General features: G+C 39.2%; 3 protein-coding genes across 3 annotated transcripts; 1 reads left to right on the forward strand and 2 right to left on the reverse strand.

The window, feature by feature from the left end:
• The first annotated feature begins 521 nt into the window (after window positions 1–521).
• Window positions 522–7,166, forward strand: LOC109993835 (Lipopolysaccharide-induced tumor necrosis factor-alpha factor homolog-like). The gene is made up of 5 exons (XM_020646931.3): window positions 522–628; window positions 5,263–5,312; window positions 5,398–5,499; window positions 5,618–5,819; window positions 6,109–7,166. Exons 2-5 carry the CDS (start codon window positions 5,267–5,269, stop codon window positions 6,224–6,226), a joined length of 468 nt encoding a protein of 155 aa, XP_020502587.1. The 5' UTR covers window positions 522–628; window positions 5,263–5,266; the 3' UTR covers window positions 6,227–7,166.
• Window positions 7,167–8,573: 1,407 nt separating this feature from the next.
• Window positions 8,574–12,148, reverse strand: LOC109993863 (uncharacterized). The gene is made up of 6 exons (XM_029279896.2): window positions 11,906–12,148; window positions 11,579–11,709; window positions 11,391–11,459; window positions 10,486–10,605; window positions 10,216–10,287; window positions 8,574–10,097 (listed from the first exon to the last, which is right to left on the reverse strand). Exons 1-6 carry the CDS (start codon window positions 11,934–11,936, stop codon window positions 9,885–9,887), a joined length of 636 nt encoding a protein of 211 aa, XP_029135729.2. The 5' UTR covers window positions 11,937–12,148; the 3' UTR covers window positions 8,574–9,884.
• Window positions 12,149–13,303: 1,155 nt separating this feature from the next.
• LOC109993862 (ubiquitin carboxyl-terminal hydrolase 7-like) lies at window positions 13,304–15,445 on the reverse strand. Its single transcript, XM_029279895.2, has 4 exons — window positions 15,322–15,445; window positions 15,077–15,159; window positions 14,209–14,318; window positions 13,304–13,532 (listed from the first exon to the last, which is right to left on the reverse strand). Exons 1-4 carry the CDS (start codon window positions 15,428–15,430, stop codon window positions 13,319–13,321), a joined length of 516 nt encoding a protein of 171 aa, XP_029135728.2. The 5' UTR covers window positions 15,431–15,445; the 3' UTR covers window positions 13,304–13,318.
• Window positions 15,446–15,608: the final 163 nt, after the last annotated feature.

The raw sequence follows: 15,608 nt of genomic DNA on the forward strand, positions 1-15,608 counted from the left end.
GATAAGAAAATCGACTTACAAGTGCATTTGTTTCAGTGTGTTTCTGTTGTTTGTGCTACATTCTGCCAACCCTCTGTCATATAGTTCAACAGATGGATTAGCTTTTTCTTTTTAAATACATAATGCATCCTGATATTTTATGAGGTCTGTCTTATGTTTAGTGAGAGTAGCTATTCAGAGCTTACAATTATTCATCCAAATACAATTGATATCTGAAAATGGTCATATTGGTCCATACTTACAGTAAGTGTGTGATTACGTGTGTAAACATATGTCACTCAAACTTAGTAGCTTTCTGGTCACATTCCAACACAAAAACTTTGTGATTGCCTGCGATACTGTCGTTGAAACACAAAGCAGCAGGAGTGGAACTGGTTTTTCACATTTAAGAGTGCCAAGAACAAAGAACAAGTTAAAAAAGACTAGTACAGCTACACCTAAACTGCTGAGTGACTCATTCCTGCTGTGGATAATCATGTCTTTGTGGATGACGGCTGGCTTTGGGCGGGGCTAGAGAGAACCTTGTACAGGTACAGGTGAAACAGGTGGATGTCTCAGTTATCTGGACTCTACTTCAGCAGCAGGTTACACACACATCACTGCATAGTGACTGCAACACACAACCAAGGTAAGAAATTCATCTGAACATCTGTTGAGTTTTGATAGACAACGTCTTAAACTGTTAACAGGATGTTAAACTGAAAATGTAACAGACGTTATCATCAGTAGCTTATGAAATACCAGCTTTAAGACAGAAAACGTACCTCGAAAATGTGGGCCAAATCACTGTAAAGTTGAAACAGGATGAACTGAGAGACCATTCAACAACACATTAAATGCTCACCCGGAAAACTTTCAGTAGTTTGTTGAGAAAAGAAAACCTCAAAATTCAATCTTAGAATGATACATTTGGTTTCTCAATGACTGTGTTTGACCTATAAGCTTCAATCTGTTGTAACCTAAACCTTTGATATTTAACAGGAAAAAGTACAATTTCATATTGCAGGGATTGAACTTTAGGTTTATTGCCATGCTTATTCCTGGTAACACTTGTTTGATGATTGTATCTTTTTAGAATGGGCGTTAAGACACAATAATGTCTTTATCGTGCTGATTAGTGAAGTTTGGAAATATACAAGTTATCATGTCTTGAGAAATTAAAGAGAGGACATTTTTAATTTCAAGGAGCTAAAATAGGGCAGTATGATGAACTTGTTATATTATGGTGTTTCATTTTCTAGAAATGTAAAGGAACAGATATAATTGAAATGCTTTTATAAGTAGAAGTTTACAGCCCTATTATTATAGTGCATGGTTTTAATTGTTTAATGTAAAACAGAACACACCCAAGAATTACAATCAAGACAGAAAGCCCAATCCTATTAAATGGATAAGGTGCAGCATTTAAAATGTGTTCCTTTATTTATTTTTTATTTGAGTAATTATTATTAAAGTTTAAAACTAGATTCAAACATTTCTCTGTTTTTTTTCTCTTTGTCCTAAAAAATAGTTTTGTATTGTCATAGTTTTATGGTTTTACATATTAAATCAAAGGACAACATGAATTAAAAAAAAACAACTTCTAAACTGATTTATTATATTAACTTTTAAATTAATGTTTGAGTTTTTGACAATACATAACAGGCTGTGAGACAAAATACAAGTTCACAAAATGCAGGAAATGTTTTGAGGCAGTATTGGGTTCAGACTCTCAGGAAGCTCTATTCGATTAACTTGTTATTTTTCACCTTAAAATAAACCTTGTTTTTACAAGCCGGTCATTACATCATGGAGAAAGACCAATAATATTCATCTCGCTCACACAGAGAAAGAGAGAGTCTGGTTTGACAAGCACAGATGCCACAACCAGTAAAACCACACCCATGAACCAATTGTGTCTCGGGGTGTTAACTTTAGAGGACAATTCATTTCATTTCACTGAACTCCACAGGTCAATTTGTCGATGAATGGTAGTTTTGACCACAATTGATTAACAGCTGATATAAATGTAAATGAAGACACTGTGTTATCTCCTAAAAGACTAGAAGTTTGTGTCAACTTGTCATTTCTAAGAATGGTTAGGAGGGAGAAACTGACTCATCATGGGCCAGTTTTTCTTGATCAGTCACACCCAATTCTCTTCCTGTCATCCACTTCCAACTTTATGGATTTCAGATGCTGTACGAGCTGAGGTCATGTTGCTTGGCTCTCACTGATAAAGAAAGTATTGTTTTCTCAACAGCTTCAAACTTTCCCTGTGTATTTTTAAAGCATCATTGTAATGTTGCAGATGAACTTTTCAAAAGCCGCACCCACTGGCTGCCTTAAGCCTGCAGACGTCAGTTTTTGTTTTTTTTTACAAACAAACAAACTCTGAGGTTGGGGAAACAACTTTATAGACCAAACTGTTTCCTTATCTGACTTAACAAAGGCTACTGAAAAATTATATTCCCATTTTCAGACACAAAAGCCAATGCAGCTTGTGGGTTCAATTAAGGGGAAAACACAGAGACAGCATTGAGAATATGCTTATATTTATAAAATAACCCTTTCAGATGTTCTGGAAAGATTTTGCAGTCTAGGTTTTTGCTTATTTTAGAGCATACTTTAAATGAAACCTGTCATCTACATGATACTGTGTCAGGACTTTGTCCCTCTCATTTTGCTCACAAGACAGATTTTCAGATAATTTTGTGACAGGCAGTCTGTGTCACTGAGGAAAGCATGCAGGTCAGTGGCATTCCTGGACAAACATATGGGCGTGTGTGTGTGTGTGTGTGTGTGTGTGTGTGTGTGTGTGTGGGATGTACTGTGACAAGGTGACAAAGCAGTCTGTCATGTCTCCCAGGTTTCATAGCTAGCTGTAGCTACCTTTCAGTACATGTCATTATTCGTTTGAGGAAAATCTGTGTGTGTGTGTGTGTGTGTGTGTGTGTGTGTGTGTGTGTGTGTGTGTGTGTGTGTGTAAGGGAGTCAGGAGGTACCGAACAAGTAAAACTATGGTCCCCAAATCTAACCTGAGTCTGTGTGTGTGTGTGTCTTGTGTGTGTGTGTATTAAGAGAGATAGGAGGTCCCCTACCAGAGACCATATAAAGAATGGACAACACGGTGCTGTCACCTCTCGCTGTTAAAAAATGAAGCCAAAATACCCCTGTTATGGGCGCTGAAGAGTTGCGCAATTTGGACCCAAAGTCTGTGCAGCACGAAACAGCTGGAAAAGCTGCGGTATTGACATCTTGGTGCTTCCACAAACAAAAGCACACATCATTTCTAATAAAATGTGCAAAGACCTCTCAGGCCGACACAGTCCACAGCAGAACAGATTCTCATGTTGCTTTGAAGGACTTGCATTATGGAAGTTCAATGACTTTTATGTTGACTCTCACTGTATCTGCCCTCCTCTGCTACCTGTTGCACACGGCGCGGTGCTGTGAACCCTCTGTTAACGTGAAGGAGGCAGGGTTTACAACTGCGTGCAGTCAGAAGGGGGAGCTCTAGTCCTTTGGGCTTCACTTGAGGCGATTATTCCGCTCTCCTTTCTTTATACAGTCCATGCCCCCTAAATATAATATATAACCTATGGCCCTCAAATGTGACTTAAATCTGTATTTGTGTGCATGTGTAAAAGGTGTTTTAGAGAGGTCCCCAGTAAAGTAAAACTACGGTCCCCAAATGTGACTTCAGTCTGTTTATGTGTGTGTGTGTGTGTGTGTGTGTGTGAGAGAGATTAGCAGAGTGATGCAGTTTTGCCACAGTGTATTTAAGTGTTTGTTTTTTATGGAAATAGTTCTCCAATGAGGAAGAAGAGACAAAAACAGATGACTTAGAGTCATATGCATATTTTAGGCTGGTTTTTCCTGTATGGGACGGACATATGAAACTGATCACATAACTTTTTTATTTTTTTGAACACACTTAAAACCAGACACACTACCACCATGTGCAGTAAAACACTTAACTAGACTGGCATATGGAAAAGTAATGGTTCAGACTGAAGCTACTAACCTGTGGACACTATACTATGCATCATTTTAGAGTTACTCACATTAACACATTGCTTAATATAACTGTATATTTCCTTTCAAGAACAGTTTGTTGTTTTCAAATAAACAAAGCTGTGCTTGAGTATTAGCTCTACAAGCAATACATACATACATTTAAACACATTGTTTAAAATAGGCACTTAATATCATGTCAAAACTAGACGGTGTTACCTTATTTGTAGATCAGATATGTGTCACATCAGGAGAATGCTAATGATGTTTTAATGAGGCCATGTCGCACTCTGAGAGATGCTCCTCATCTGTGCTGCAGAGAAATATACTTGAAGTAATCAATGTAGATTTATAGCTGTCAGGGTTATGAGAGACTTTGATTTAGCCTTCTAACACGTCAGCTAGTGTTTAACATGACTTGATCCCTCCACCCATCCACTGTCTGATGGCTGTGTGTTGCTTGAATTGCAGTCTTGCGATGTTTTATTAAAAAATATATTTTCTATATAATAAGGCAGCAGCATGTTTTTATTTTGTCACCGACATGTAAAATATATTGATAATCAATGTGCCAGAGTGCGAGTGAAAGCCAAACGCAACCACAGATGCAGATTTTCAACAAGCAAAGAAGCAAGCAATATTTTTACATTTCAAATAAACATCAGTCACACCACTACTTTAGTTGATACAGAAAGCTGTTTAGTAGGGAAACAGTTGTGAACACAATGCTGTTTCGCGAGTCGTATCATGTGAATGACTTGTTTAAATGTCTAGTAGAAGTTCACCATGTCCATCAGAAAGAAGGCATAGTGACATTTCTGATAAATCGTTATATGTAAACAAATCCCTGCAGTATCTCAGTCAGCTTTCGAGATTTTCGGTGTGAATTGCCTAAGACGCTAAAACAACTTTTTATTTAGCGACCACACCCTGAAACATGTCAATCATCACACCTCAGACTGAGTCCCGCCCAGGCGTTTCCCCTCAGGGCTACTGACAAAAAACAACTTCACAATGTAGTAAATATTCTCTGTACCAACAACTGATTCACTTCACTTTGAGCTAAATATTACTCAGGAAGAGACAACAGTCACAAGTAGCACAAGTTTCAAGATCTGCCATTCTGGCTTTGGCGCTATCTGGTGGCAGAAGAATATGTTGAAGTAGTTTCAAGCAGGGACAAGGTGTGGGAAATGTATTGAAAGGTATTTTCATGAGGGCTTTTCTTAGTTAACATATCTTTGTGTATTCTCTCTCTCTCTGCAGCACAATGAGTGCAGATGGAAAAAAGCAACTCCCTCCCTACATCATACCAGGTAAACGTAAACACAAGCGAGCACATTGTTACAATCATTGTTGTTGGACTGCCTCACTGACTCAATCTTGTCTTTGGTCAAGTAGAAGGTCAAGGTCAAAGCCAAGGGGATGGAGTGACGGTTTACAAGGTCCACAGCCCCTTCGATTTTCAGAACCACGGGACCAACGCGGCTAATGTCCAGCCAGGTAAACACACACCTGAAGTAACACTCTCCTAAAGACACCAGTCAAAAACTGAAGTTTATTTTCTTATAAACACTTTACTGACCCCTCCCCCATCCCTTTATCTCTCTGACTCTACCAGTCTTCACCAGCGGAGGCGGAGGTGTTGGTTCAGGTCTGGAAAGTGGTGATGGCAAAAGACGGTTTGTGAGCTACGATTCAGCACTCGGGGATTCTCCAGGAATGACGTCCTGCACGTCCTGCCAGCAACAGGTCATGACCAATGTCACCTACAAAGCAGGGACGTACGCCTGGCTCATGTGCTTACTCTTCATCTGCTGCGGGTGAGTGTGCGCTTCTGGATTGCTTGTCATAGTTTGCCCATCTTCCTGATCTCGTAATTATGAGATAATATGTGTCATTTTATTTTATTTGGTGAATGCAATGCGCTTTCCGTTTACATTACCTACAAATTACAGTGAAAAATATGTGTGCATATGAAGAATAGACCAACTCATGCAGACAGCAGTGGAAGCTAACTTTGCCTCAGTGTCTAAAAAGTGAAAAAAAAAAAAAACATGTCTTCTGCAGTGCTACATGACGCTAACAGTGCATTGTATATGTGTGTTGTAGGTTAATCCTGTGCTGCTGCCTGATTCCCTTCTTCATGAAGAGGTTCAAGGACGCGTACCACACGTGCCCCCGCTGCAATAGAGTGCTGCATGTGGAGAAGAGGAAATGCTGTAAATAAATGACGAGCATGAGGGGCAGAAATGGACCCATAGAAATATGAAATAACATCCTGTTACCTCTGTCTGTGTTAGGGATGTTCATGTTTATTTCTATGGATGTGCAGTGGCATAAGTCTATCTGATATCATACATCATATTATCTGCAAACAGACTGGGAGTGATTGTATTGTCAAGAGCTCTGACAAGTTAAATCGAGCACGCCCTTTTTGCACTTTTTGTAAGCAGTTTTTTTTTTGTCTCAGCAGAGAAAAACTTGTTAATCTTCTCAGAAATATATGCATACATGATGTTATTAAAATGAAGGCTTGTACATACACTTCAACAAATATTCTATTTTTAAAGGGATTGTGGATTTGATGTAAAACAGACCAGTCTCCTATTTTAAGGTATAAAACAGTCCTAAAAAAAAGAAGCCAACGCCAACGAAAAAAACTAGAGACCTTATTGTTAGTCAAAAATTAAACGTAGACAATATTTAAATCCAGTGTGACTCCTTTTATATTATATTTATATGTTTACACCTCATTTAACTCTTTTATTCTAAGAAAGATGTCACTTTGATGCATAACAATGCAAAGAACAATGCAATATTAAAGCAAGACTACACAATGATGGGAGGTGTTCAGTGGCAGTCAGCGTATTTGTTGAGCCATCGATCAAGACGCTGAATTTTTTTAAATCCTCTCGATGACCATCTCTGTGTTGAACTAACATCTACTAAGAAATACAATATTTTTTTTTTTTTGTCTGATTGCTTCGTTGTTCTAGCGTGTATGAAAAAGATTTCAAGAAAGCAGGAAAATTGTTATGTGGGATGTGACTCGTCTGCACATTTTCCACTAAATGAAACCTAGTATGGTTGGACTTCTGTTATGTGCTATTATTATCTATTTTATATCATTATTTCCTTAATAAAAGTACACTAGATGATATATGACAGACGGTTGTGTTGTTTCTCTGTTTGTCTTCTACCTAGCCGTCCAAAATACAGATTATTTCATAAAGTAAATTATTCTAGTGAGCATTACTGCTACTATCTGCATGTTAGCATTTAGGATAGTTTTTCCTAAGCCAGCTGTGTGTAGTCTTCTGATGTTTGATGAATCACAAGTTCACCTCGAGTAACAAGGCAGCATGAGCACTCTTCACAAGTTTCTCTGACTTCTTCAGAAGACATGTTCCATCCTGAAGCATGCTGCATGGCTCTACAATTAAAATTAAAAAGCTTCATTGAACATGAGCAAGTCTTAGACTCCTGGGAAGATTCTTAAAATAAATTTAAGGATAACTAAAGGTAACAGGGATCATTTTTCTCCCCATGCCAGTAGCATGTGACGTAAACTAAAAGGTAAAGTTCCTGACCAAAGAGTCCAACAGTCTTGGAAACACTTCATTGCTTTGTGGCTAAAAGTTAAAGGTAATATTTTTTTTTAATCTTTGTCTCTCATTTAGAAGCTAGCTGCCCCCAACAGCCAATTAGCTTAGTAAACACAGGTTAGAACCAGAGACTGTACATATTAATGGACGACACCTGAGTGAAGTCACCGTTGGGCTGCGGGAGTCATCGACGGTAGTGGTAATGCTTGAAATGCTCTCAGTCAAGCTAACGACAGGCTAAGAGCTGAGACGGGTTTGAAGCCTCTGGATGAACCGTTACATCGTGCCCGCCTGTTCAGTTCCACGCCATTTTTATGAATAACGCTTATTATCCAGCATGAAATCAAAATAGATGAGTTATCAAAAGTCACTCCTTGTACAGTGTGTTCCAGAGGAGACCTGAGCTAATCAAACCTTATTTGGTTCTTTGTACCAAGCTGTAAACATGTTGATTGCTGCTGTATAAGCCGGCTGTTTTGTCTTGGTGCGTATGTGACATCGAGTACTTCTGCAGCCAGCCTCAAGCGGACACTGGATGAACTGCAGGATTTTGCACATCCGCATTGGCTTCATTTTCCAACACCGGAGGTTGCTACAGGGAACTATGTAGGTATTTTTCTTGGCTGAGGTTTGGCTCATTAACAGCCAGAGACACATTTTAATTTACACTTGTAAGGATAAGCCAAATTAGACATTGCAGAATAATTGGGGAGATCTTGAGGTCCTGGAAGGTAGCTTTTGAAACCTTTGGAAAGAGCAAGGCTAGCTGTTTCCCCCGGCTTCAAATTGCAATTTTAAAGCTATTCTACTTCCATGCCGGCTTTTATTTTACATTGCAATAAACCGACAAAAGTTCAGCATGAATCCTTTCATTCTACTATCCACCACCAGACAATAGTACATCTTGAAAAGTCCAACTTTCCCTTCAAGTTGTTGAGGTCGAACACTAGTATGGACAAGCAACAGTGCTTTAGGTTTTATAGAAAATTTTATTCAACATACATTTTCCAGCAAAAGGCAATATACAGGAATAGTTGTCGTACACTGCTGCTACACTGAGGATTTTAAACTGGAAAAGATCAAATTAGGTGTGATTCTGCAGGTCATCTTTGTACTGCACTTTTTAACAAGACAAAACCAATGCAGTTAGTTTTTAAAGAAAAAAAAAAAAAGAAAGAAATTCCAAATGTAACAGAAAAAAATTGTCAATGGTACATCAGGAACGCAAAGAAAAAGAGAAAACCCTACACACAAGAAATATGAACACCTGGCTCCTCCTGTACCCAACAACAAAGGCGTGTGTTTCTCTTAAATTTTACACGTTCATATTTTTAAATATACAATTCTAAAAAGCAAAATCTATTTTTCCGAAGACATAGTGCCGGTGTAGAGCTGTAGAGGTGTCCAGGCGGGTGTTAAAAGTGATGAACACACACACACAAGCACGCACACACGCAGTCTCTCACACACAAACTCACACGGTTGGTTACAGTCTGTGGTTATGGTGTTAAAGTAGGAAGGGAGGAAGGCGGAGCTGGAGCAGGAGGCAGGAGGAGGATGAGGAGGACAAAGAGGAGGGGCGGGCAGCTTTTTTTAGTTGTGGATCTTGATTGCTTTCTCCAGGTAGGTGTAGCGTCCGCTTTCTTTAAACGTACATTAAGGTTGTGTGACATGATTGTTGAGTGTACAGAGAATTTATGGAAGTGGGCGCCCTCTGCTGGGCAAACTTAGTCATTACCCCACTGCACTTTGGTCCTGAATCATGAAATTAACATTTTTTAGCAAGTTGCTCCCGCTGCCTCGTTAGCGGGGTATGAATGTGTATGAATTAGGTTCATGACTTCTGATGGTCACTTCACATAGTAACCTCTGCAATAAGTGTGTGAATGCGTAGGTGTGACATGAGGTGTAAAAAGCGCTTTGGAGTAATCAGAAGACTAGAAAAGTGCTTTACAAGCCAAGTCCATTTACCATTTAGACTTTTACTACATTGTTATTGAATTTCTTCTCAACACATTTATACCTGCATTGAACTACCTGCAACAGGAGTTGACCCAAAGCACTTTGGAGTCAATTTGAAGCCCTTCTGGGCAGCTGTTATTGTTTATAAATGAGTTGAAATTAATTGCTACGACTTGAGTTAAAACACATCTTCCAGAAGGAAAAGTGAAGTCACTATGGCTGTCTTAGGTTATAATAAAAGTATTCTTTTAGTTGGTTAATGACAAAACAAAAATATGGTAAAACTGAAGATATTTTAGATTAAATATAATTTGTGTCTTACTTATGGCATCTTAATTTATCTTGTTTTAAGAGATATGTTGCTGTTACACTGTTGCTGTTTACACATTTATTCGAACAGCAGCAGTGTGTCAGCAGCAGCAGAAGCAGTAGACAAATACCTGGCTTTGGTTCAAAGTCCTTCAGGTTGACCTCGTACTCGTCTTCAGTTATGTACTGATGCCGTCCCATCATCACAATCGCAAACTTGAACTGAGGATAAACACAAAAAATACCCATTTGTTAAAAGTCTCATCTTAAGAACTAAGTGGATTGGTTATTTTAGCCAGAAGCTAAAAAAATGGTACATATCCATCAGAAGGTGTTGTACCTTCTCAAATTCTTTCTCCTGAATCTCCAACATGGTCTGGATCCTCCTCATCACCTCCCGAAATGACTCGCCCTGAGGTGGTTGTGTTGGGGTGTGAGATGAAAGATAGGAACAACCAGACAAACACAGAGAGTGAGAACAGAGAAATAAATGATGTAACCTGGACTGCAAACTCTCTCTTAACACACGGGTGATCAAAAGCATGCACACACACACACACACACACACACACACACACACACACACACACACACACACACACACACACACCTGTCTGATCTTGAGCAGGAAGGGGATCCCGAAGGTGCCGAAGACTTCCTTGTGGAAGTGGGCGACAGGAATTAGCATTTCACTGTCTTTATCCAAGTCCACCTGGTCCAGAGGAATCTCCTGATAGGAAATATGCCAGAGAAGAGGTTTTGTCAAGACAGCTACTTTAGAGAAGGTATTGAAATGGTTGGGAAAAGGTTACCAACTTCAAAGCTTCTTTTACAGCGTTTACATTAAATGGAAACTTACTGACCCGCTACTCTTAATTTATACATTGCTCTTTTATTTGTAAAACTTTGAAGCTGACTCTAGTGGAGACGCACACAGATTAAATGTACTGTCTTTGACCTCTGCTTATGGCAATAAACATTTTTCTAGTATGATCTATTTTTGGTAGTCTCTGTCTGTTTAAGTGCAAGACACTCAAGAAGTGAAATCTTCTGGCTGACTAAGAAAGTCTGAACAAATGTTTTTGAAGGAGTGAGACTTCTATTTCAACATGATTAATGAACCTGCTAATTAAACTCTAAGCCCATCATTTAATTGCTTGGTCTTTAAAGAATTGTGAAAATGCACAAGTTAAAATCTATTAAATGGCTTCATTTATCATCCTGCTAAAATCTAAAACCAAGAAAAGAAGCAAATTCTTAAATTTGCCTAGCACCTTGTTGGTATCAACTTTTCTTTGCAGTTCTAATTAAAAGACAAGGCTAGAATCTCAAGTATGGATAAGGGGGAAAACGGAATGTTAAGATTGACCAAGTAAACAAAATCAGAAACAGAAAATTAAGAAGAATTATTTGAAAAGTTATTGTCATCTCATTGGCCCCATTGTGGATGTCTCAGAAAAACAAGCAATTTACTAAACACAACTAAAAGTTGCAGAACGTGCAAACGGCTCCTACCTGCTGGTAGTACAGTTTCTTGGGCTGCCGAGGTTTGAAGAATTGCAGCAGGTGATAGCAGTTAATAGACTACAAGTAAAGAATGAAGTATGATGATCTTCAGTGCAGGTATAATCATGATGCTAGAGTAAGCAGTTTTGCACTCAGCCGACCAGCTTCAACAGCTTACAATTGTTGTTGTTTCCTACCTGGACCTGCATGTAGAGGTGAGCCTCTTGGCGCTCCTTCCTCTTCTGTGCCTCCACCCGTTTCTCCTCCTGCAGACGCTCCACCAGCTGCTGCGGGATGTCTACATCAGTCATTGGCTGGAGAACTTCACCTGGGGTACAAGGAGAGATGCAAGTAAGAACTGAAGCTGCATGCAAATTGGGCAGGCCTTAAACCTTTGTGCAGTAGTCATTTAAAAGACCAACAAAGATTTAAATCAGCACTTAATGTTCACAGGTTTGAGAGAATGCAAGAAGGGGTTTAATCTTCTGTTTCTTTCGTTTAATACAGCACGGTGTGGTACTCACTGAGCTTGGACTCTCGGATGTAGACCAACATGTATGCGTTGGTGCAGTGGCGCACTGACAGGTCATCATCATGTCCACCATAGTTGTGCTCTATGGCTTCCTCCTTGGTGCACCTTGAGACCACATCATCATCAAACTTGCACCACTAGAGAGAGTGTTGGAATGATGGAAAAGAGAGGGGTGGAGAGGAGGAGGAAGGTGTGGGAGAAAACCAAAAAGCACTTAAGACAACCATTTGTGCAATAGAAACAACTGTATTTATGTAGTTTTTATTGACAATGTATGTGTAGTCATCTTTACATGCTGTCAATGAAGCCCAGTGTCAACTTGCTAATTAATGAAGTTGAAATAAACATTAATCTGTTCTTCTAATGCTAAATATTCATAAGCTTCTGATTGCTCCACCTCCTTGGTAACACTCTCAGCACTATCTACAGTCACAGCGGCAGAGCATCACAGAAGAGTGAAGATGGTCTGAAGTTGTATTGATCAACAACGCCTCATAATGTTGAACATTCACTAAGAAGTCATCTATTTTTCATAATTGCCTTGTGAAAGCATTCACATAGATTTTACACTTATTTCATCCGTTTTCATCCCACCTTAAAGAAATTATATATTGAGTGGCATATTGTCAATCTGTGATTTTGTCCCCCTCTTTGAAGTCAGTGTTGGTTTGTGTCTCATAAACCCCAAGTCTGTGGGGCTGCACTGCAAATTTGCAGATTAAACATTTCTAATGAAAAAACACAGACAATACAAAGACTTAGCTTAAAAAAAAGTCATGTGCTTTGTCAGCAACAAAAGCTGTGTTGGTTGGTTTTTAGTCCACTACTGACAGGCAGAACTTATGCCGCTTAGTCACGATTCCAACACTGGCTTTGAATCCTCTGATCTTTAGATACGAGACATTTTCTAACACCAAGTAACTTATGTTACTGCTTGTTGGTCAACTCAGAATCTGAGTGGGCAGCTCAGCAAATGATTCACCTAGTTGTAGCAACCCTCTATACTTCTGGAATAACTTATCAGACACTAGTTTAATCTTTGTCAAGTCGCTGATTCCAGCTTTTACATTATGTTCTCAAGGCCAAAATTAAAGTGCAATATACAGTTAATAGCTGTAGTAAGACTTTAAACATTGGGTTATTACGGTGATTAAAGTTCTTAAAATACATGTAGCTATGTTATAATACTGTTTTTAATGATATAGTAGATTGCAGTTAGCCTCTAATCCGTTAAAAATGACTGACAGCCTTTAGATTTCTCTATCATTGTTAAATAAAACTCAATTGAAAACAGGAAATATCAGTTTAATGCAATCTCTTTTGAGGAGTCAATGGCTGGATAACCTAAGTGCGAAAAAAAAAAAACCCTGGCAGTATTACCAAGAGACAGTGTTGACATTTAAGCTCATAGTGCAGAAACCCCAAATATGTCCACAGAATTTTTGAGTGAAAGGTGTGTAAAAAAAAATGATGACGACGTAATAAGATAGACGACGTAGTGACCGCCATGGTTGTCCCCACTGTGCACTAGAACTGCATGCAGGATGTAGTTGGCTGGATCCTTGGAGTCTGGCTTCTGGAGGAACTCATCCAGGGGTAACTGATCTGGAAACTCAAATCTAGTGAAGACAGGGGAGGGCAGCAGAGAGGATGGACAGATGGGGAACGATGGGGGGGGGGGGGCAAAGTGTGAAAAGATTGAAAACAAGAATTAGAGATGAGGAAAGGAGAGATTTGAAAAAATAAAAAGGACAAAAGGTTAAGACAGGGAGCAGGATAAGTGAAAAAGGAAAACATTGTGTGTGTGTGTGTGTGCGTGTAAATAAACAAAGCCTTCGGGGGGGCCAGGTGCTGTGGTTTCGTCACAATTATGACTCACAGCTTGTTGAAACGCAACAGACAGAATAAGCTAGTCTGTAGGCAGTATGTGTGTGTGCTCCTCATGTGTCACATTATCCAGGAGGATTTTTAAACCAGCATTAGCTCTCACAAAGCATAACACACAATTATACAGCCAACAGGAAACACTCTCTGTGACTCACTTTCTCTCACTGCAGGAAGTCATGGTGTGCTGTTCACTGTCCTGTTTCTGGAAATAGCCTGATCTTTTAACCTAGGTTTATATAAACCAGACCTGTCACTAAAATTATGTCTGTGCACCAGCCACAGACGCATTGTGGGAGTGTGACAGTGACCTAATTCAAGCTTGGCAATATGTGTGTGTTGGAATACGGGCATGTAAGAAATATGTAATAAGAGGTGTGTGCGCGTGTTGAGCACTTCTGTTTGTTCTACCTGTCGTTGATCTTGATGTTTTGGTCAGTCTGTGGGTCATACATGAACCTCATCAGCTGCAGGTGAAGGATCGGAGGGAAGGTGAGGAACTTCACTCCCTTTTCTGCCTCCTGCAAAAATAAAAACAAATATGTCAAAAAAGTCTCAACAATCCGTGCACAAGTTGTATTGCAAGTTTTGCGCAACAGCTATTAAGCACCATAAAGTCCAGAATATAAGTTGCACTTATGTATGAAATGCAGTCTGTTTTTTGGGAGGGGGGGTCTCCCACAGAGAAAAAAAAGAGATTAAAACTGTTGTCCTGTGTGATGACTTCCATAGTGTCCACAACATGACATTTCTGTGCAGCTCTTTAGTACCACCTTTTTTTGTTTTTTGGTATTTGCATTCCTACTAGCTGCAGTACAATACTGGAGTGCTCAGCCTTTGGGGAAAGTTGCAAAAGTACGGACCCACAGCCTGCGAGTCAAGATGCCCATCACTCGCTGATTTTAATTTATGAGTCTTTCAGTCAAAAAGAGCACTCAATACACCAGCGTTAGGTTTAAATGTATGATTATGACCTCATGAGGGAGAAAAGATGTTTAAAAGTGGCACTGCCTGACTGGTCTGCGTCGCTATGTATCCTAACACAGTTTACAATTCACTTGTGAAAATTCAATTGGTCTCTTAATTTCTTCTGAAGCTGCATACTCAAGACAATCATGCTTCAAATGTTGACAGATTAGAAATAAAAGTTTGACTTGAATTACCTTGAATACCAGCTTCAATATAGAAAAATAATTCAAACATTAAAAAATACGTAGACAAAAATAAACTAGAATAAAGTCATATAAATCACATAAATCCAATCACTGTGCACTCTCACCTGCAGGCCATGCTCTCCTGCGTCGTATTTATTGTCTCCATCTAACTGCTCAGTTGCAACGTAGTCTTTGAATGACTCGAAGACTGGAAATAAGCAGAAAAAGATATCATCTATATAGGACACTTTGAATAAAATAGCTGTCAACAGACAACAGTCACTCAAGCCAATGCCAGAGTGACAAATTAACAGTTAACATTACCGATTCATTCTAGAAACCAGGGATTAGTGTTGATGCGTCTACTCACTGTTCTTCTTTCCTTTTATGCTGAGCTGGATGTCATAGTAGTCCTCTATCCGCTCTGACCGGTAGTCCACATGCTTACACTGAATGTATGACTGGAGACAAACACACATGAAAGTCAGACTGTGTTTAGCTGCATTTTCACAATTCATCAGCAGCACATTTTATTAAGATGCCCAAATAACACCTCTTTCAATTTTGCAATGTTTCATTTGATATTCCATTCTCCTAACAGGTGATCTGTGTGTGGATGAAGTTAGGGTATGGCAATGATCCAATACTATTAAAACA

The sequence above is a fragment of the Labrus bergylta genome, chromosome 16 (genome assembly GCF_963930695.1).
Source record: "Labrus bergylta chromosome 16, fLabBer1.1, whole genome shotgun sequence".
Classification (NCBI taxonomy): domain Eukaryota; kingdom Metazoa; phylum Chordata; class Actinopteri; order Labriformes; family Labridae; genus Labrus; species Labrus bergylta.

Bases quoted from the DNA above. Each gene is read 5' to 3' on its own strand.
- LOC109993862 (XM_029279895.2), bottom strand. From the start codon at position 15,430: ATGTGTGTTTGTCTCCAGTCATACATTCAGTGTAAGCATGTGGACTAC. The intron at 15,160-15,321 runs GTGAGTAGACGC...GCTTATTTCCAG, and splicing joins CATAAAAGGAAAGAAGAACA to TCTTCGAGTCATTCAAAGAC. The intron at 13,533-14,208 runs GTAGAACAAACA...TGTCTTCACTAG, and splicing joins AACATCAAGATCAACGACAG to ATTTGAGTTTCCAGATCAGT.
- LOC109993835 (XM_020646931.3), top strand. From the start codon at position 5,267: ATGAGTGCAGATGGAAAAAAGCAACTCCCTCCCTACATCATACCAG. The intron at 5,313-5,397 runs GTAAACGTAAAC...TTGGTCAAGTAG, and splicing joins CCCTCCCTACATCATACCAG to AAGGTCAAGGTCAAAGCCAA. The intron at 5,500-5,617 runs GTAAACACACAC...TGACTCTACCAG, and splicing joins CGCGGCTAATGTCCAGCCAG to TCTTCACCAGCGGAGGCGGA.
- LOC109993863 (XM_029279896.2), bottom strand. From the start codon at position 11,936: ATGTTGGTCTACATCCGAGAGTCCAAGCTCA. The intron at 11,710-11,905 runs GTGAGTACCACA...CTTGTACCCCAG, and splicing joins CATCCGAGAGTCCAAGCTCA to GTGAAGTTCTCCAGCCAATG. The intron at 11,460-11,578 runs GTAGGAAACAAC...CTTTACTTGTAG, and splicing joins ACCTCTACATGCAGGTCCAG to TCTATTAACTGCTATCACCT.